Below are 22194 nucleotides of genomic sequence, written 5' to 3' on the forward strand. Positions count from 1 at the left end.
GTAAGGGCCAGGCAGAATTTGACTCTGAACAGATAACATCATAGTGCCATCTAGGAATGCACCCAATTTGACAATATTTGTGGAGGTTCTTGTAAATAAATGTGTGTAGATGTTGCTATGACCTTGCAACTCGGGCTGAAGCTTGGGCTCTCAAGCCCACCTCTACCCCCACCCCTCAGGCTTGAGAGCTTCAGCCCCAGCTGCAATGTCTACACAGGTATTTTTAGCACATTTGCCCAAGCCCCACTACCACAAGTCCATCAACCCAAGCTGGGAGGCTTGCTCCTAGAAGCACTGTAGACATATCCTTAGAGCAGAGGTTCCCAAACTTGTTCTGCTGCTTGTGCAGGGAAAGCCCCTGGCAGACCAGGTTGGTTTGTGTGCCTGCCGCATCCGCAGGTTCGGCCGATCGCGGCTCCCAGTGGCTGCGGTTTGCCGCTCCAGGCTAGTGGAGGCAGCGGGAAGTGCGGCCACCACATCCCTCTGCCCACACCACTTCCCACAGCCACTGGGAGCCGCGATCAGCCGAACCTGCAGACGCGGCAGGTACACAAACTGGCCCGGCCCGCCAGGGGCTTTCCCTGCACAAGCAGCAGAACAAGTTTGGAAACCACTGCCTTAGACTGAGCTTCAGCTGGGAGGGTGGCAGCCTCCATGCGGAAACTAATCCTTAGGACAGCTTCTCTTGTGAATTGAAATACAGATTTGTCAGCCAGGAAACTAATATGTTGAAATTTCTGAAACCTTTTCCATTTGTAGGAATGTGGGTGGGGAGACTGTATTGGGCTTATGGAAAGCTACTGAAAATAAAAATTCATGCTATATTGATATGATCTCTTGTGCTGCCAACAAAGCTGCATGCTTGGCCTGCCGAGTCCTGAATTGAGCCTGCTCATGCTCTGGGCCAGTTTCTCCTCTGCCGTCCATTTACACCTGTGAAAAGTGGGTATAACATTACCAAGTCAGAATGACATTGCATACCCACTTTGTGTGGGTGTGAATGATTGCACAAGGTACCCGGCAGGGGAGAATCAGGCCTTCCTTTTTTTGTTTTATTTTGTTAACTTCAGTAATTGAATGCCAAACCTTGGATTTGAATACCCTTGTAATATGGGAGAGAATTTGAAATCTGGCTCTGACTATCTTGCTTTGGGTCCTAGGCTGATTCACGTTGATTTATTATTATTATTATTTTGCAAATTGTTTGTCACCTTTATGAATAAATAAGTTATAACTTGTTTCCATCCTTCTTTCTGGTCCTTGTAAATGCTCTTAGCACAAGGAAGCATTTGCTGGGCTTGAGAAAGAGCAGATGAATACCTCGTTGGGGCAGTAAATGCCTTGAGCAGTTTCAGGCTTGAAAACAGTTGTTGCATTCTTCCATCTCTGCTCTTTTTCCTGTATTTATTTTTGACTCAGCGATTTCCCTCTGTTCAATATATAGTTAGGATAAGCAAATGGCTTAAGGATAGAATCTCTGAGTTCCATCACAGGTACCCTACTCAAAAGTTTTGTCAGTGGATGGAACAAAATGATGGAAGCTAGATAATGGTCTACAAAATCTTCTGTACTCTAGATTATATTATGAGTTACTTACTTGACCCTTTTCCTTAATGTTTCAGAATATTTCCTCAGCCCTGGCTCCGGAACCAGGCCAACCACCTGGTAATGGGCAAGATATAAAAAAGAAAAAGCAGGAAAAGAAGAGTACAGACAGATCCGGTGGTCAAGACGTCTTGAATCTTCTACCTGCAACTACTGCTGCTCCACCACTGCCTGATAATGTCTCACCATTAACCACAAGAGCTACAAGGTAGGAAATGGACTTTCTTTCTTCATATTGTCAATATTCAGAATGTAACACTAAGCTCTGTTATTTGAGAGATCGGGTGTGTGTTGTTGCTAGACTAAGTTAGTGGGCAATCCATATTTAAAATCTGTCTTACTCATAGACAATAAGATGATCTTCAAAATAGCACATCAAAAAGCAAAGGATATTAACATTAACTAAAATTAGCTTTCTTTTTTAAATACATCATTGTAAATTAGTACTCTTTAGCTGCCATAATAACTATTCACCTAAATCTCTTTTGCTCTTTGTTCATGCTAATAAAACCTTTCTTGGGACACAAAAATACTGAGAAAGTCTTTTAGGTGCTAAAATACGGCTAAGTGCACTGGTATGTGTATAATACAGGTTTTAGAAAGGCCATAATTTAGGGCTAGATTCTGCCATCCTTACTCACATAGAGTAGTACTTTACTCTCTAAATAATCACAGTGGAGTCAATGGACTGCTCAAGGAGTTAAGTACTATGTGGTGTGATTAAGGATGGCAGAGGGTAACAGAATCTGGACTTCATTAAATAACACAGGGAGACTGCTTTCCCCTGAGACACTGATACCATGTAAGGAGAATTTGAATTCTACTTTCTGATGTTAGTAACGTTTTCAGCTGTTACAATGGGCAGACTATTTAATGCCAGCATGATTTCAACAGGGTTGCATTCTTTCCAAATCATAAGCATGACTCAGGATGCAAACGATATCTATCATTCACAAGGAGTGGCAGGGATTTACTGGTGTGAGGGTAGGATTTTTGCAATTATATTTACATGGAAACTTCTTCAATAAGATAAAGTAGCCACCATTTGAGTGCATCCTTCTTGAGCAGTAATTACATCCTATAATATGCACTGTGACAGACCCAGGCCAGTGGGGTGCAGGAGTCTGGTAGAGGGCAAATATATTGGTCACTGGATGAGTAGTTTTCTGTTCCCTGAGTGACCAGAGCAGGGGCTGCACTAGAGTAATTAGGAAGCTGCTAGAACCAATTAAGGGAGACAGGCTGATCAGATCACTGCAGCCAATCAAGGCAGGCTAATCAGGGCACCTGGGTTTAAAAAAGAGCTCAGCCAGTCAGATGAGGAGAAGCCAGAGGAGAGGAAGTGCAGTGTGAGGAGCTGGGTAAGAGACACAAAGAGCTGAGAGTGAGAGAGTGTGGTGCTGGAGGACTAAGAAGTACAAGCGTTATCAGACACCAGGAGGAAAGTCCTGTGGTGAGGATAAAGAAGGTGTTTGGAGGAGGCCATGGGGAAGCAGCCCAGGGAGTTGTAGCTGTTACAAGAGGCACTATAGACAGCTGCAATCCACAGGGCCCTGGGCTGGAACCCAGAGTAGAGGGTGGGCCTGGGTTCCTCCCAACTCCTGATCAGACACAGGAGGATTTGATCCAGACTGTGGGGAAGATCACTGAGGTGAGAAAATCTGCCAATAAGCGCAGAGGAAGAACTTTGTCACAGCACATAGATTTTCCTCTTTCCCCACCAACAATAGCTTCCTTCTCTCTCTCTCAGTAGCTTTTTTACATTTTTAATGTAAAAATTGTTTTAAAAGGTGGTGCGTGAGATGACACAACAAAACACTGGAAACAATGATTATCATTAAACGTTAGAAATAAAAATAATTATTTTCATATTTATTACATTATATTTTCATTCTTTTTACAGTCAGTGTTATCAATGTAACCACTTCCAAATTCCTAACAAACATGCAGCATGTTTTTTGACAAAACACTAGTTGGCTGTCTGAACTGAGAAAGATTTAGAGAGAGGCTGCTCTGTGGGTCCTCTGCAACATACATCATGGATAGTCAGGTGGAGCAACCAATTTAGTTCTGTGGCTATACATATGGGGCTGCCATGCCCTGCTCACAGCCCCCTGGCTATTACTATTATTATTATTATTATTATTATTTATTTATTATCATTATTTATTTGTAATCTTGTAGCACCTAGGAGACCTCAGTCATGGACCAAGACTCCACTGTACTAGGTCCTGTACAAACACAGAACAAAAAGAGCTTACCGTCTAAGTATAACACAAAAGACAACAGGTCGATATTGACAGACCATAGCAGAATCACTATATGGGAGGGAGCTGTAAGTCAGTTGATCTCACCCAGAATACGGTGCTTTACGGTGCTTTTGTAGTGTATTAGTATACTCATTCTGGGAGCTATTATCTCTGTTTCGAGAGCCTATGAGAACTTGGCCCTTTTGCTGTTTATTATAATACCGAGGCAAATTCAATTTAATTTTAAAGAGTCTTGCAGAAATAATGAAAACTGACAAAAATTCCTCTTAATGTAATCAGTATATCTTATAACATGTAATTACATTAGTAAGGTGACTGTGAATTGGAGTTACTATACAAAAGTCAGGTAGTAGCAAATATGTTTTAACAGGAATTCCCTTACAAACACAAATTTCTCAAAACTGGTTCCTGACTCAGCAAGAGCCAAATAAAATAATCCAATGCTGTAAAAAGAATACAGTAACTCCTCTCTTAAAGTCATCCCCATTAATGTTGTTTTATTGTTACATTGCTGATCAATTAGAGAACGTGATTGTTTAAAGTTGTGCAGTGCTCCCTTATAATGTTGTTTGGCAGCCACCTGCATTGTCCATTGCTTGCAGAAAGAGCAGCCCATTGCAGCTAGCTGGTGGGGGCTTGGAACCAGCTAGACTGGCAGCCCCCCATCAGCTCCCCGGCTCCCCTAAGTTCCCTGTGCAGCAGGTGCTTGGCAAGCTGTCAATTGCTGGCAGTTCAGCTGTCCTTCCCCCAACTGCCATGTGCTGCTCCTGCCCTTTGCCCAGGAGCTGCTCCCGGGAGCCTCCTGCTTGCTAATGTCAGGGTGTCCCCCTCCCTCCTGTTCCTGCTCCCCACTTACCCCATCTCTGTAGCGTTGGGGGGGAATAACAGGGCTCGGGATGGAGGAAACTTGCTGTCTCAACTTGCTGATCTGCTTAAAAAGGCAATGTACTTAGAGTGAGGTCAGCATACTTAAAGGGGCAATGTGCGTCTCTCTCTCACATACACACAGAGGGTGTGTCACTCTGTCTCTGTCTGCCATGCTGCCTCCCCTCCCTCCATTTGTGCTGCCTTGTAGAGTGTAAGGCTACATTAACAGCGTGGGCTGAGCCCAGTGCTAGTTCGTCATTTAGCAGTAAGGCATTCCCTGGAAAATAATCCACCCTCTTCCACCCTCTGACTTCACCACCTCAACTAAGCTTCACAATCATCATTCCTGTGTATAATATTAAATTCTTTGTTTAAAACTTATACTGTCTATGTGTGTGTGTGTGTGTATATGTATATAGTCTTTTGTCTGGTTAAAAAAAAATTCCCTGGAACCTAGCCCCCCCATTTACATTAATTCTTATGGGGAAGTTGGATTCGCTTAACATTGTTTCACTTAGTCTCATTGTTCAGGAACATAACTACAAAGTTAAGGGAGGAGTTACTGTACTGCCCCAAACTATCCAAGATATTTTGCTCATCTCTTTCTTCTTTTAAGTAATGATACAAATTGAGAATGAGCACAAAACAAATCACTATTGTCATGCAGCAAGCTGGATTTAAACTCTCACAAGCACAGACATTAAGGCTTTGTCTCCACTGGCAAGTGAAAGACAAAACTTTTGTTGTTCAGAAATGTTAAAAAACCACCACCCTGAAAGACAAAAGTTTTGCCGATGAAAAGTGTGGGTACGAACAGTGCTCCTGCACACAATGCTAACACCGCTCATTAGGGGTTTTTTTTTGTCAGCGGGAGAGCTCTCTCCTGTTGACAAACAGTGACTACTCTGTGCGCCTTTTAGTTGCATGGCTGTAGCAGCACAGCTGCATCGCTGAAAGCTGTGTAGTGTGGACATAGCCTCAGAAGTAAGGCTTTGTCTACACTGGAACCTGAATGACAAAACTTTTGTGAAAAAAATACCTCCCCCGAATGACACAAGTTTTGCCGATGAAAAGCATGGGTGTGAACAGTGCTCCTGTCAACAAAGCTACTGCTGCTTGTTGGAGGTGAAAGATTTTTGTGGGCGGGAGAGCAGTCTCCTGCCAACAAGCAGCGGCTACACTGCAGTGCCTTTCAATGGCACGTCTGTAGCGGCACAGCTGTGTCGCTAAAAGGTGCATGGTATAGATAGCCTAAGGCTATCACTGACAGCTTTTAAAGACGGTAGCCAAGGGAACCAGCTTTATAGCAAAAAGGTTCACCCAAGGGAGGCCAGTTACAAAATCTGTTTGGTTGCTGTCTTGTGCCTGTTGTTATGTTGAAGGCTTTAAAATTCCATTGATTATCATGATTCAGTGCACACAATATTTTACAGAAAAAGAATCATACCTCTTACTTTTGATGAGTTAAGTCCGAGAGAGTCTGTGACAAAACTCCATAACACTCTATTATCTGCCCTGGAGTATCATTTAAATAGCAAAATTGGCAAGCAACATGAAAAAACGTCAGCAGTCAAAACTGGTTTTAATAAAGTTTCCATCAAAATTAGTTGTATAAATAAATAGACATAGTTCCTGTGGGACAAATTCCCACTTTTGTTCTTTGTAACAAAGTTAAGTTGATGAAGTGTTGCATTTTCTAACGATGCATGAATGAGTCTCTCCCATGTGGAATCACTTTAATATGATTGACCGGGTCTGTACATAAAAACATGTTCTTTCTTGGATTAGTTCCTGATATCACACACACTGTCTATACTGTCTGCATCTTCAAAATCGATGAGGCCCCAGATGTGTCATTTACACTAGTTTGGCAAAATTAACTCAAGTTATGATGTAAACTTGAGAAGGAGGAGACTTTCTCCTCTCTTTTTATTATCATGGTTAACACATACCACATGCAGCTATGCAGATTCTTTCTTTCTCTGCTATATACAATCTCTCAGCCAGTTTATGCTTGAGTAATCATTATACAGTACACTTGCTTGGGATAACTAGTGAAAAATTTGTTGTAAATTATTTTAAACATGTTATAAGTTATCATTTGATGCATTATGTAGGCACTTCCTGCCTCGTCTCTTTAATTTCCTGTTTCTAAAACTCGGTGTACTTTAGGGTCAGAGAGGGAAAGAAATTGGGTTGGATGGGGATTTAATAATTGCTGGCACTATGTTTTTGCTAGCATGGTACCTAGCATATTTTTAAAGCCTGCAGGTATTATAAACTGGTGAAATGAGGGATATGTATTTGAAACTGCATCTCCATGCCACACATCCTTTTTATTAGTGGTGCTCATTAGAATTGAGAAGAAATGTTTGTACCCACATCTATAAAATAATTAACTTCCAAGATCTTTAGCATGTAGTAGTTCCTCTTTGCTCTCTCTGCTGCTTCATTCCCAGCTCCAAAGCATTATTGTGACATTTATTTTCTCTTGTCAGTTATCAAAAAGCACCTTTTATCTTTATACAGTTTCAGCATTTATACACTGTTAAGAAAACCACATACAACGCCCCACTACAATATCTATGTGTGGGCCCTTTCAAGTTCAACTCATTACCAATTATGTAACAAAATTGGAAGGTCAGTGGAAAGATGGTATTTGTAATTAAAACATGGGACTGAGAAATGTGTTCTAGTCCCTGCTCAAGGCTTTTCTACACGGTACAGCACTGCACACTATGTGGGTGTGATTTCTACAGGGCCGCTGCAACCATTTAGGGTGCTAGGATTTGGATGGCGCCATTTTCTTCGGCAGCGACCGCGGCAGCTGGATCTTCGGCCACCTTGGTCGCCGCCGGCATTTAGGCGGAGGGAGCTGGGGCAGGGAAGTGCGGGGAGGGCCGCCTGCAGCAAGTAAGGGACAGAGGGCAGCACGTAAGGGAACTCCTCGTCCCAGCTCACCCCTGCCATGCCTCCTCCCCGAGCACATCATGGCCGCTTCACTTCTCCCGCCTCCCAGGCTTGCGGTGCCTAAGCTGGTTGGCGCCGCAAGCCTGATAGGCAGGAGAAGTGAATCAGCCATGGTGTGCTTGGGGAGGAGGCTGAGCAGGGGTGAGCTGCTTCACTTCTCCTGCCTCCCAGGCTTGCGGCACCAATCAGGTTAGGCACCGCAAGCCTGGGAGGCAGGAGGAGTGAAGCAGCAACAGCGTGCTCGGGGTGGAGATGGAGCATGGGTGAGCTGGGGTGCCTCAGGGCGGAGTGGGGGAGCTGCTGTGGGGGGAGCACCTCAAGGTGGAAGTTTCGCCTAGGGCGTGAAACATCCTTGCACCGGCCCTGGATTTCTAAAGTTCGCTGACGTGTTGTGCATTAATTGGTCCATGCAGACTGAGCGTACTAAAGGTTCCCTAGTGCACTTTAACACAGTGCTGAAACAGTTCTATGTTAATGCATACAAGGGAGCCCTTAATGCGCACTATTAGGGTCTACATGTTAGCGTTAGAAATCACACACCCATAGTGCACTATACTCCACGATGTAGACAAGCCCTCAGATGGGTCAGCCTGGGCAAGGCACTGAACCTCTCTGTGCATCATTTTCTGCATCTGTAAAATGGGGATGGTAATACTTTATTAACATGAGTGTTGAAAGGCTTAAAACGTTGATATTTGTAAAGGAGTTTGACATCCTCAAATGAGTCCTTAAGGTGGAAAATGTTCTAATCTAAAGAGCAACAGCTGATACTTCAGAAAGTTTTAATCTCTGCATAGTTCAGCAGTGAACTGTAGGCTAACGTTATTGTTGCATTCTTAAAGAAGATAGCTGGGAGCAATGCAAAAAGTTCAAGCACAGTAAATCATCAGGACTCCATCCAAGAGTTCAGAGAAAACAAATGGATTTTAACAAAACAATTTTCATGACATTTTCCCCTCTCTCCCATTTTTTAAAAATTTGAAACTTAATCAGAATTTTGAAACTTGATATATTTGGCCAGACTTTGGTTTTATAGAAAAAAATGAAGGGGGAGGGAGTTTGCAAATATAATTTCAAATTTTTGGGGAGCTTGGTTTGTTTAAATCTGAAAAATTTCAACCAACTCTTGTCAAAGTTACTAAACTACATTCACTATGGGCCAAATCATCCTGCTATCCTCCCAGTTTTTGTCATGGAGAGAATGAAATGAGACGGTAAACCTGCTCAAATGGCCGTATATCTGTTTGAGGGAGGAAACTGAGTTTATCTGCATAGCAACATTTCCCTCCACTTTTCAAAGCCCCTGGAGGGCCCTCTACATTAATTCCACATAGTTAGAGAACTCCTTGAGGTTGGAAGCTGTAGCTAGGCAGGAAGGTGTGTGCAGAAATGTTCTCAGCAGTATCATCTCCCAGCAGACCTGGAGAGGAATGCTGTCCTTGCGATTTATGCGAGTTTTCATTCTTCTGCTGCAAACTTCCTCGGAGTACACCTCTACCTCAATATAACGCTGTCCTCAGGAGCCAAAAAAACTTACTGCATTATAGGTGAAACCGCATTATATTGAACTTGATTTGATCCGCTGGAGCACAGAGTCCTGTCCCCCTGGAGAGCTGCTTTACCGCGTTGTATCTGAATTCGTGTTGTATCGGGTGGCATTATAATGGGGTACAGGTGTATTTTTTATTCCAGCCATTCAGATTTGAAAAGCCACTGCAGCCAGCCTGCAGATAGGTCTTTGCCACTATGTGGGGACAGAGGAGACCTGGAAAGTTTCTCACAGGATCTGTCCCTTATGGGTTTTTCTAGAGACCCACAGATCTCAGGACATCTTAGAAGCGGAGTTTTGTCCTTCTGTTGCCTGCCAAACCCTACCCACAAGAGGAGACAATGTGTAGGAAACAAGGCTATCATATTTTCTGCTTAACTATGACCTTCCTGTGGCTTTTGATGGGTTAATTAATGATCTAGCTACTATAACTATGGTGAGGTTTCTCATAAATATACAGAAATCCAGTTCACATGCTGTAAAGCTTATGGGCTAAGTTCTGCTCTCAGTTTTTTGCATCGACTTCAGTGGAGTTGCTCTGGTGATAACAAGAGCAGAATTTGATCCGGTCAACGTACTAATTTCAAAGGTTATCAGGAAGAATGTGATGATATTTTGAAAATGTTCTATAAAACCTTGATAGACTCTTGTTACCTTGAGATAAATAACAACAAATATATTTGTAAAAACTCAGGTGGTGAATGTTTCTCTTTTTCCTGCTCCAGTTCTGGCAGAGAGAGCTGGTCACTAGTATCTGATTTCAAGAAAAGGGAACCTCAGCAAGGAGTTGGGCCCCATAATCTTCTTTTTGCTGGTCTGGATATTAGTGAAGATGCAAGTTCTCAGATCCCAGCTATAAGCAGGTATAGAAATGCTAAGTGTGAATGAAAAATAACAGAACTCCTTCTTCAGCTGACGTGGTGTGAGTGTGAGATCTTACATTAATATCAGCAGGTTTTGTGTGTGGGCTTTCTAAACAAGGAGTTCATTGAAGAAGCAAAGGATTATCAACCAGTTGCTTTGGTTTAAAACTCAATTTGATACACTTGACCAGTTTTAATTATGATTTAGAACCCTCAGTGCCAAGAAGTACTAAAATTTCATATTCTCCTTCCATCATCCAAAGGCAGTTTATTTAATGGTAAACATACCACTTTTTTGGTATCTTTTCATCGTCTGCAATGCCAAGCAACCGCAAACGTATGCTTTGTAGTAGCTGGTTGAGACAACTTGACATTTTGGTATGGAACATTTTTATTTTTTTTAAACTAGTGGGATGAAAATTTAGGAGAGAATAGTTCTTGTTTCAGAAGACATCCTGGATGGTAGAGGGTAATTTGGGCAATAGAACTTTCAGTAGCCCCCACTTTTTAAATTGCTGGCACATAGCCAGTTATGTTTTGTTTAAACTATTACACCCTGGCAAAATTAAAACAATGACAATAAAAGGAAGAGACTTGATGTTCACAAATATTTCAGACTCCAGTTTGTTTATTTTAAATTCTCATTCTTTCATACTACTTTAACCACATCTTTTCCATGCATGTGGATAGACCTAAACAGAAAAGCTGTATAACAATCTGTAAAGTGTTTTAATACTCATTGTGCATGGCCTGCATTCTCCTGTTGGAATATCAAGTGTGTAACATATGGAAAAACCCATTTTTACTGGAGAGGCATTTATTTTCAGTATGCAAGGAAAGGTTCCAATTTTAAATTCTGTTTCCCTTTTATAGTACTAAATATCCTCTTTAACAGCAATTATTCTTTCCCCACCATTCATCTCTGCAGATGCAGTAGACTGTTGGCAGGGCCGGCTCTAACATTTTTGCTGCCCCAAGCAAAAACAAAGAGCGCCACCCTGCCCCCCGAGCATTGGGTCGCCCTAGTCCCTGCCCCCCGAGCGTCGTGCCGCCCAAGTCCCCCGCCCCCCTGAGTGTCACGCTGCCCAAGTCCCCGTCCCTCCCAAGCACCGCACTGCGCTGCCCAAGTCCCCGTCCCCCCGAGCGTCGCATCGCACCACCCAAGTCCCCGCCCCCCTGAGTGCAATGCTGCTGAAGCCCGCTCCCGCCGGGCGCCGTGCCGCCCAAGTCCCCGTCCCCCAGCATGGCGCCAAGCCTCCTAAGCCCCGCCTTCCCCCAGCGCTGCCCGGCCGAAACAAAAAAAAACAAAAACAAACCCCAAATGCCACCCCATCCCAAGGTGCCGCCCCAAGCACGTGCTTGGAAGGCTGGTGTCTGGAGCCGGCCCTGACTGTTGGCGAATTGTTAGCCAGTCCCAAACTTTGCCTTAGCCTTGATGTAACTAACACATAGATAGTTCATTTCTCCCAGTACATGCACAATAGGGACTCTGCTCACACCTCCATTGTACCATCTTCCCAGGGTTGAGATCTGTATGGGGAAAGTGGGCAGGGTGGGCTATTGGTAGTGATGTGGGTGGGGGTCAGGACACACATCATACCCCTGTAGGCCCCATGAAGTTCGACCAGGAAAGGTAATACAAATCAAGAGCATCTCTTTAAGAAAATCTCAGTAGCAGTCAGGGCCAAGGGAGGCCTTAGTATATGCTCCTTTGAAGCCTGCTGTCAGGAGGGCACCAGAGCCCTAGAGCAAGTGCTTAGGCAGAAGGGTCTGCATGGATGATCTTAGCCTCATGCTAGTCCTCAGTGATCCAGACAGATCCTGTGGGCAGGGCCGTCCTTAGGATTTATGGTGCCCTAGGCGAGATTATTAAACTGGTGTCCCCATGGCTGTCTTGCTCTTAGCAACACAAACATAAGCTTACAGTATTGGAAAACTTGCCACAAACATGTTATTAAAACCAGTTTAACTTAATTAAGCACACTGTAATGCTGTTGGACTAGCACTAAAGAAGTATCACTATAGAAAAAATTCTGATTTGACAGAATGATGCAAATAATATCATTTTTTTTAATTTGTCAACATTTTATTGGAAATTTATATGAAGAGGTATTGAAACAAGGATTAGTTTTTAATTAAAAGCAATCTTTCTGGCTTTTTTGGCTGCAAAATCAGTAATAATGTCATCGTATGACAAAGACAAAGTGATGTCTTGTTCAATTGCAAGAATAGCAAGACCAGTCAAGTGTTCCTGACTCATTGTAGAGCGGAGATAATTTTTAATGAGCTTTAGTTTTGAAAAACTCCATTCTCCTGATGCTACTGTTACAGGAATTGTCAGTAGAAGACGAGTGGCAATGTAGACATTAGGATATATGTCAACAAGTTTGCTGGTATGAATAAACTGTACAATGTCCATCATCCATTTTGCATGTGGCAACAACTCAATTCTTTGTATAGTTCAAGTCCATTTAAATCAAAACTATCACCGTGCTTCAGGAGGCTTTCTAGGTCAGGTGTCCCCAACGCAGTGCCCGCAGGTCCCCGGCGCCCGTAGGAGCCTCTCAGTGCACCCACGTACTGGTCTGAGGACGAGCATCTGCCGAAATGCCGCCAAAATTCAGCAACATTTCGGCGGATGCTTGTCCGCCACCACGGTCCTTCATCCGGCGCCCGCCAGACAAAAAAGGTTGGGGACCATTGCTCTAGGCTCTTGCACTTTGTCATTAGTTGCTCTTGTTTTCCTATTTCATTGAATTTAGTCCCGCTCAGCCTGCTACCAGCTGAGTGAATGGAGCCCCAGGCGACAGCGGGTTGAGTGGCTCAGCCGGGGTCTCAGCCACCGGCCTGCTCAGCCGCTGCCAGCCTGGGGTTCCTTGGGGGTCCCCAAGCCAGCAGCGGGTGCTGAGTGGGGCTGGTGGCTGGGACCCTGGGTGCCAATGGGGCAGCAGCCAGAACCCCAGAGCAGTGGCAGGCTGAGCTACTCAGCCCACCGCTGCATGCCATCAAAAATCAGCTCGCGTGCCACCTGTGGCACGTGTGCCGTAGGTTGCCGATCCCTGCTCTATACATTAGTAAGGAGATGAGCATATTACAGTTGTTGGAGGGCTCTATTTAGCAGTAACAGGGCTGTAGGAAAGTCAGTCAACATTTTTTGTTTCTCTGATGAAAACTGGCCCACTCCCTTCCCCATACCAAACTTGTCACAAATAATTGTCAACAACTTAATTTTCTGTTTTTGGCTAAGATATTGATTTTTTAAAAAAAAATATTGAAATTGAATTCAGGATTGTTAGCATGCATTTTTGGCAAACAAAGTTGTTAAATGACACTTTAAATGGCAACACAGTACTGCTTTCATGCTTGGCTCACCCCCCAGCCTGCTGGTCCAACAGCTGCAGTAGAGGAGGAGATAGGTGGAAAACTGCAGGACCCCAAAATCCACCTCTTGGGGTGCAGAGTGGCAACAGCAGCAGCAAACCCTCAGGTCCAATCACACGTCAATAGGCACCACCGCTAGCCCAACGGACCATGGTGAAGTTCGCACAGCATCTGATCTCAGGGACAGGGCACCCATGGAGCCACAGCAGCTCATCCTGCCCTGTGCAGCTCCCCCTGGATGAGATGGATCACTGCCAGCCCGGGGGGGAGACGTGCTCCCCAGCTAGGGTGACCAGATCCAGATGTCCTGATTTTATAGGGCCAATCCTGATATTTGGGGCTTTGTCTTATATAGGCACCAATTACCCCTATCTAAGGTGACCAGACAGCAAGTGTGAAAAATCAGGACGGGGGTGGGGGGGGGGAATAGGAGCCTATATAAGAAAAAGACCCAAAAATTGGGACTGGTCCTATAAAAGTGGGACATCTGCTCAACCTACCCCAACCCCCTGTCCTGATTTTTCGCACATGCTATCTGGCTATCCCCAGCCCAGCCCTGTGCAACCATTCCAATCCTGGCTCGCTGCCGAGGAAGTGAGTTACTTTCACTTTCATTCGTCAGCAGGCAGCCAGCCAGTCTCCTCTCCCCCCCCCCAGCGCCTCAGCAACCCAACCCTGCTGGAGGGGAGGGGGAAGAGAGAGGTGCTCCATGGGGGAAGGGAGAAACAGTGGGGGTGCTCTGTGGGGCAGAGGGGAGAAGAATGGATGTTATGGGGGACAACAAAGGATACTGCCAGAGCCGCCGAGCCTGCCTCACCTCACACCAGGGGAAAGAGTCACACTCACAGGTGATTTCCTTCCCTCACCCCTTCCCAGAGACACCAGCAGCCAATCCCCTCCCTCAGTCTGTGCTGCATTCAGCTCTCTCTAGGACCCAGCAGCCCTGCTCTTACACGCTCCACTGCTTCCAGTCTGTTCAGGCTATGGCAGAGCAGTGCCCCCAGACCTAGTGGTGCCTTAGGCAGCTGCCTATTCTGCCTATTGCTAAGGACGGCCCTGCCTGTGGGATACTCAGTTTGGAGATCAGTCCTGTGCTATAAAGAGTTAAGCACCAGCAGGAGGTTTCAAGTTGCCATGCATCCTGCACGACCTTATTCAGTGCCACATTTTCTGTGGCTCTTATGCTGTCTCCCACACAGAGACTGGGGACGAGATGCTGTGACAGAGAATTCAACCAGGCTAGATTACAGCGTCATGAATATGTTGTTAACTAACAAAAAATAATTTATAAAGTAAACGAAGTTATCCTGAAGCCTTCCTTAATCACCATTAGAATACTGTAGGTGGTAAAACAAGTTTTGTAACTTGGCTGGAGTCAGGAAGTAGAACTACACAGCTAATAGTTTGGGGATTGTCTCTTAACTTTCCTGAAGTGTTTACCAAGGGATGTCTTCTCTTGAGTCTTTGGTTCACCTTTCTTGTTTTCCCATCATCCCTGTTGATTATATTTAAATATTTAACCCAATACAGTTATACAGTAAATATCCCAACAACCAGGTCAACATACGGTGTTTAATAAATTACAAAGCAGTCCACTTCTGTCACAGTATATTCTAAAAGATGTAGCAGGCTGCATACCTTTAACTTTTGTAGTGACAGGGCTCTTTAAATGTTCGACTGCAAGCAAGCTATATTTCTCTGCACTTCTGTCTTATGCAAAATAACTTTATTATTATTTGACACTATAATTTTAAGATAATGTTTATATGTTTGAAACTTTAGGCCCAGTCCTGCAAAGACTCAAGCATATGCTTAACTTGAAGCATTTGAGTAATCCTCACTGAGCACATTTTAATGCAATGGGATTCTCACACGCTTAAAGTTAAACATGTTCATAGATCTTTGCAGGATTACAGCCTGATGTATCTTTCCCTGAATGCAACAACTAATTTTATCATGCCTTAAGCTATACTGAAGCAATGAAGACCTTCTTTATGTTCTTTTACACTTTCTCATTTGCATGTACCTGTGTTTCTCATTTTAAATATTATCATTTGGTATGAATTGTCTTTTAAGAATACCAAGCAAAAACAGATTATGTACAAAGAAAGACCAAGAAACCCCAGTAGAGGATGTACATTTATTTTACATTTGTAAAGGACTTTCAGGGGTATAGCATCTTTTAATCATGCCACATTACTGAAATAATGGAAGTATACTACATATCTATATATCTATATATCTATATCTATCTATCTATCTATCTATCTATCTATCTATCTATTATTCCCTCCTTGTAATTACTGATGAATAATATTTTTTCACAGAGGTTGGATTATAGCCAGGAAATATGTTTTTAACTCCTCTATTGCAGCCCAGAATAAAAAATTAAGACAAATTGGCATATCGTAGAAGAAGACATAGAGTAAGAACTAGTTATCTATGTTGTCAGTACAACATATGCTATCATTGTCAGTTTGATTCTGTGTAGGATACACTTAAGGTTTAAAACTTATATACAAATCATACTTGTCTTTAGAGTGACCATGTAGCAAATGTGAAAAATCGGGATGGGGATGGGGGAGAATAGGTTGCCTATATAAGACAAAGCCTCTAATATTGGGACGTCTGATCACCCTAGTTGTCTTATTGGCATGAATAAGATAGGCAAGATTTTACCCTTAGACCAAACGCTAGGGCCATAAAGGGATATTTGTGTGCTATAATTCATTCACAGTGTTAAATAGCCTGGCTTGCAGATTTTCAAGAAAAAAAAATCTGCTCTGGTGAATGAGTTTGCTAATTTAGCTCTTGAAAATAGCTGCCCACATGGCATTAGACAGATCAAGAACTCTCAAATCCATATTCAAGAAAATGAAACCACTCCACACTTGTTTACAGATGTTTGACTTTACACAATGTGGACTCTGCAAATATCAGTCTGTTGTGATGTCACATGCATTTGTCAGGTCTCCGAGAACTCCAGTCAGCAGTGGAACTCTATTAGAATTTATGCCCTTGACACTTTTTCTTTATCTGAGCCTGAGTTCTTCATTTCTGATTCCCCACGATTAATCTTTTTAACTATTGAGCTGTTGGATAATTCGGTTCATAATCTGGGGTTAATGTGTTGGCAACACTATTAAATGACTGTAAGTGCCATCATTTTCCATACCTCCCAGTTCTCAGTCTTATGGGAGTGAATTTTTGCCACCCCTGAGCTACGTAGCTAAGCTAACCCAAGTTTTAGATGCAGACCAGGCCTTAGGCGCATAACAACTTCCACTAAATAATTTCTTTAAGGAAGAGGTGAATTGCTAAGGGAACAAAAATCTAAAATGAAAATTGACTTAATCCCAGATATGTGGTGGTTGCCCCACCTCCCCCAGCCAGGCAGTGGGATGCATTTAGCACAGAAATAAACTTTTATTATTTGAAATTATTTCCTTTCTTAGTGAAATCCCATTGTCATATTCTGGTTTGCTGAGGGTATCCTTTTGTGACATCACTGATACCAGATATCTCATTGCCATTCATATTGCCATGAATGTCACTGAATGATACATTCCGAGGTCTTTTTAGAGAGCTGAAAGTGCCAGGAGTATTTCACAGTGGAGAAAATAAATTTTTAAAACCTCTTAATGTTATCAATTCACTTTGTAAATTAATACTGATTGATTGGTTCCCTGCAGCTTGGTTAATAGAATTAAGCACACATTTCTGGTCTTGACTGCGATTTTACTTTTGAGTTGTAGTTCATCTTTAAGACATGCAAAGCCAGGTGGCTGGCCATTTAAAGTTATTGAGCATTGAAAAGAAACCAGTCTTGTAAAAAACAAATCTTGGGAGTTTTGGGGAAACTATTTTGTAGTGTTTAGCAATAGGGTAGTATCCTGGAACTTGCTTATAGGGAAGTAATTTGTCCTACAGGACAGTTTCACAGTACAAAGAGAGAGATTTTTACTACAGCTGCAATAGCAGTTTGCACCTTGTAGTGCATTACAACAATCTGAGGTTTTCATTCTACTTCACTAGTCACGTGAGGCTCAGTGTGGTATAGTAGTGGACTAAATGTAGAGCTACTACAAGCTAGGCAGTAGTGAGTTCTAACCCGTTTTGGCACTGACTCAATGCATGACTCTGAATAAGTCACTTCCCCTCTCTGCCTGGGGTCTTCCATGTGCACAGTGGAGAAAATAATTCTCACCTGCATCACAGGTATTGCAAGGATTAATTCCTTAGTGTCCAGTCAGAGTTGCCACTTCTGAAGTACAAAACATGAGGTCAACCTGGATGCTCCTGAACTTATAAAACTGGAACGTTTGCAATGTGTACTGAGCACTCTTACAGATTTCCCAGACAGCTGCCTCAAAAAAAGGATGATCCTGGGAAAACCTGGACAGTGGCATCCTTAACTCTAATCCATGCTCATTCTTGCAGAAGATGCTCAGCACTTCAGAGGAAGCCAGGCCTTCAAGTTTGTCCAGTGCTTTGAGCTTGTAAAGCACAGTATACCGTTTCTAAATACAGTAACTCCTCGCTTAATGTCGTAGTTATGTTCCTGAAAAATGCAGCTTTAAGCAAAACACTGCTAAGCAAATCAAATTTCCCCATAAGAATTAATGTAAATAGGGGAGGGTTAGGTTCCAGGGAAATGTTTTTCACCAGACAAAAAGCTATATATATTATATAGATATACACACAGTATATGTTTTAAACAAACAATTTAATACTGTTCACAGCTATGATGATTGTGAAGGTTGGTTGAGGTGGTGAAGTTAGAGGGTGGAAGAGGGAGGGATAATTTCCCAGGGATTGCCTTACTGCTAAATGATGAACTAGCACTCGGCTGAGCCCTCAAGGATTAACATGTTGTTAATGTAGCTTCTCACACAAGGCAGCATGAACGGGAAGGAGGGGAGACAGCATAGCAGACAGAGACAGACACACAACTTGTGTGTGGGAGAGAGATGCACACTGCCCCTTTGAGTAAACTGACCCACTCTTAAGTGCATTGTCTTTTTAAGTGGATCAGGAAGTTGAGACAGCAGCTGCTGCCCCAAACTCTGTCTCTCTCCCTCTGTGTCCCCTCCCTGCTCTATATGGAGAAGGGGTAAGTGGGGTGCAGGAGTGGGGGAAGGGGGACACCCGGACATTAACCTCCCCCTTTTTCCACCTGCACAGCAAGCAGGAGTCTCTGGGAGCAGCTGCAAGGCAGAGGGCAGGAGCAGCACATGGCAGTGGGGGGAGGGACAGCTGAACTGCCTGCATTTGATAGCCTGCTGGGTGGCTGCACCACAGGGAACTTAGGGAAGCAGGGAGCTGATAGCGGGGCTGCCAGTCCACCCTGGTTCCAAGCCCACACCAGCTAGCTGCAATGAGCTGCTTTTCCTGCAAGCAGTGGACAAAGCAGGCAGCTGCCAAATGACCTTAGAAGGGAGCATTGTACAACTTTAAATGAACATGTTCCCTAATTGATCAGCAATGTAACAACGAAACAACGTTAACCGGGACAACTTTAAGTGAGGAATTACTGTATTATATACTGAGGGTATGTCTACATCTAAAATTTTGCAGCGCTGGTTGTTACAGCTGTATTAGTACAGCTGTATAGGGCCAGCGCTGCAGAGTGGCCACACTTACAGCAACCAGTGCTGCAAGTGGTGTTAGATGTGGCCATACTGCAGCGCTGTTGGGCGGCTTCAAGGGGGGTTCGGGGAACGTGAGAGCAAACCGGGGAAGGAGACCAGCTTCGCCGCGGTTTGCTCTCGCGTTCCCCGAACCCCTCTGCAAACCGCAGGGAAGGAGACCTGCTTGCACGGAGGTTCGGGGAACGCGAGAGCAAACCGGGGAAGGAGACCAGCTTTGCCGCGGTTTGCTCTCGCGTTCCCCGAACCCCCCTGCAAACCGCAGGGAAGGAGACCTGCTTGCACGGAGGTTCAGGGAACACGAGAGCAAACCGGGGAAGGAGACCAGCTTTGCCGCGGTTTGCTCTCGCGTTCCCCGAACCACCCTGCAAACCGCAGGGAAGGAGACCTGCTTGCTCGGGGTTCGGGGAACGCGAGAGCAAACCGGGGAAGGAGACCAGCTTGATTACCAGAGGCTTCCTCAGGTATGCTGGGATACCTGCTTATTCCACGGAGGTCAAGAAAAGCGCTGGTAAGTGTCTACACTTGATTACCAGCGCTGGATCACCAGCGCTGGATCCTCTACACCCGAGACAAAATGGGAGTACGGCCAGCGCTGCAAACAGGGAGTTGCAGCGCTGGTGATGCCCTGCAGATGTGTACACCTCCTAAGTTGCAGCGCTGTAACCCCCTCAACAGCGCTGCAACTTTGTGATGTAGACAAGCCCTGAGTTTTACTACCTCTGAATTCATTATGAGCATGTTTCTGGCAGATATAAACAGTTGGTATTTTCCCACGTCACACCAAATCTTCCCAGCTGCATACTGGTTTCCAGTCTTTCCCAGCACCCTGAAATTTATGGTGTATTTTTAGTGATTTTAAGTAGGGCTGTTAAGTGATTTAAAAAAATTATTGCGATTAATTGCGCGATTAAAAAAATTAACCACGATGAATTGTAATGTTAATAATAGGATACCATTTATTTAAATATTTTTGGGTGTTTTCTACATTTTCAAATATATTTATTTCAATTATAACACAGAATATAAAGTGTACAGTGCTCACTTTATATTTATTTTTATTACAAATATTTGCACTGTAAAAAAAAAGAAATAGTATTTTCAATTAACCTAAAACATGTACTGTAGTGCAATCTCTTTATCATGAAAGTTGAACTTGCAAATGTAGAATTATGTACAAAAAAACCCCTGCATTCAAAAATAAAACAAAGTAAAACTTTAGATCCTACAAGTCCACTCAGTCATATTTCTTGTTCAGCTGATCATTCAGACAAACAAGTTTGTTTACATTTGTAGGAGATAATGCTGCCTGGTTCTTGTTCAAAATGTCACCTGAAAGTGAGAACAGGCTTTCTCATGGTATTGTTGTAGCTGGCATCGCAAGATATTTACATACCAGATGCGCTAAAGATTCATATGTCCCTTCAATCACCATTCCAAAGGACATGCATCCATGCAGATGATGGGTTCTGCTCAATAACAATCCAAACCAGTGTGGACCGATGCATGTTCATTTCATCATCTGAGTTAGATGCCACCGGCAAAAGGTTGATTTTCTTTTTTGGTGGTTCGGGTTCTGTAGCTTCCTTATTGGAGTGTTGCTCTTTGAAGACTTCTGAAAGCATGCTCCACATCCTGTCTTGATCAGTTTTGGAAGGCACTTCAAATTCTTAAACCTCGAGTCGAGTGCTGTAGCTATCTTTAGAAATCTCACATTGGTACCTTGTTTGTGTTTTGTCAAATCTGCAGCAAAAGTGTTCTTAAAATGAACAACGTGTGCTGAATCATCACCCAAGACTACTATAACATGAAATATATGACAGAATATGGGTAAAATGGAGCTGGAGACATACAATTCTCCACCAAGGAATTCAGTCACAAATTTAATTAACACTTTTTTTTTTTAATGAGCGTCATCAGCATGGAAGCATGTCCTCTGGAATGGTGGGCGAAGCATGAAGGGGCGTATGAATGTTTAGCATAGCCGGCAAGTAAATAGCTTGCAACGGCGGCTACAAAAATCCCATGTGAACGCCTGTTCTCACTTTCTGGTGACATTGTAAATAAGAAGGGGGCAGCATTATCCCCCATAAATGTAAACTAACTTGTTTGTCTTAGCAATTGGCTGAACAAGAAGTAGTACTCATGTGAGGTGAATTGAAAAATACTGTTTCTTTTGTTTATCATTCGTACAATGCAAATATTTGTAATCTAAATAATATAGCGTGAACAGTGTGCACTTTGTATTCTGTGTTGTAACTGAAATCAATATATTTCAAAATGTAGAAAAACGTCCAAAAATATTTAATAAATTTCAATTGGTAGTCTATTGATTAACAATGCGATTAATTTTTTTAATCATGATTGATTTTTTGAGTTAATTGCGCGCGAGTTAACTGCGATTAATCATCAGCCCTAATTTTAAGTGAAATGAATATGGAGATAAATCATATAAAATATCCTATTTTCTTCTACACACACACTCTCAATCTTATTCTCTTCATTTCTTCTTCTTCAGCCTTTCTCTGAGGGGGAGAAATAGCTATTGCAAGCAGTTATCTCTTATTTGTATTGAAAAAACAAAACAACATATCAAAAAGGCCAGACAAAGGGCTTGTCTACATTACCCGCTGGATCAACGGACAGCAATTGATCCAGCAGGGTTGATTTATTGTGTCTAGTATAGACGTGATAAATCGACCGCTGAGCACTCTCCTGTCGACTCCGACACTCCACTGGAGCGAGAGGCACATGTGGAGTCGATGAGGGAGCATCAGCAGTTGACTTACCGCAGTGAAGACACCGCAGTGAATAGATCTAAGGCCATGTCTACATCTAAAATTTTGCAGCGCTGGTTGTTACAGCTGTATTAGTACAGCTGTATAGGGCCAGCACTGCAGAGTGGCCACACTTACAGCAACCAGCGCTGCAAGTGGTGTTAGATGTGGCCACACTGCAGCGCTGTTGGGCGGCTTCAAGGGGGGTTCGGGGAACGCGAGAGCAAACCGGGAAAGGAGACCAGCTTCGCCGCGGTTTGCTCT

The 22194-nt window shown here is 43.4% G+C and overlaps 1 protein-coding gene across 7 annotated transcripts in view; it reads left to right on the forward strand.

Moving 5' to 3' along the window:
* Positions 1-22194, forward strand: part of TACC2 (transforming acidic coiled-coil containing protein 2) — a 226270-nt gene that overhangs the window by 43908 nt on the left and 160168 nt on the right. For all 7 annotated transcript variants that reach the window (XM_030569225.1, XM_030569228.1, XM_030569226.1 and 4 more), the window contains exons 4-5: positions 1623-1813; positions 9987-10124. In XM_030569225.1, the coding sequence (XP_030425085.1) occupies positions 1623-1813; positions 9987-10124 (329 nt within the window). The remainder of the gene's footprint in view (positions 1-1622; positions 1814-9986; positions 10125-22194) is intronic.

Source organism: Gopherus evgoodei, chromosome 7 (genome assembly GCF_007399415.2).
Source record: "Gopherus evgoodei ecotype Sinaloan lineage chromosome 7, rGopEvg1_v1.p, whole genome shotgun sequence".
NCBI classification, from domain to species: Eukaryota; Metazoa; Chordata; order Testudines; family Testudinidae; genus Gopherus; species Gopherus evgoodei.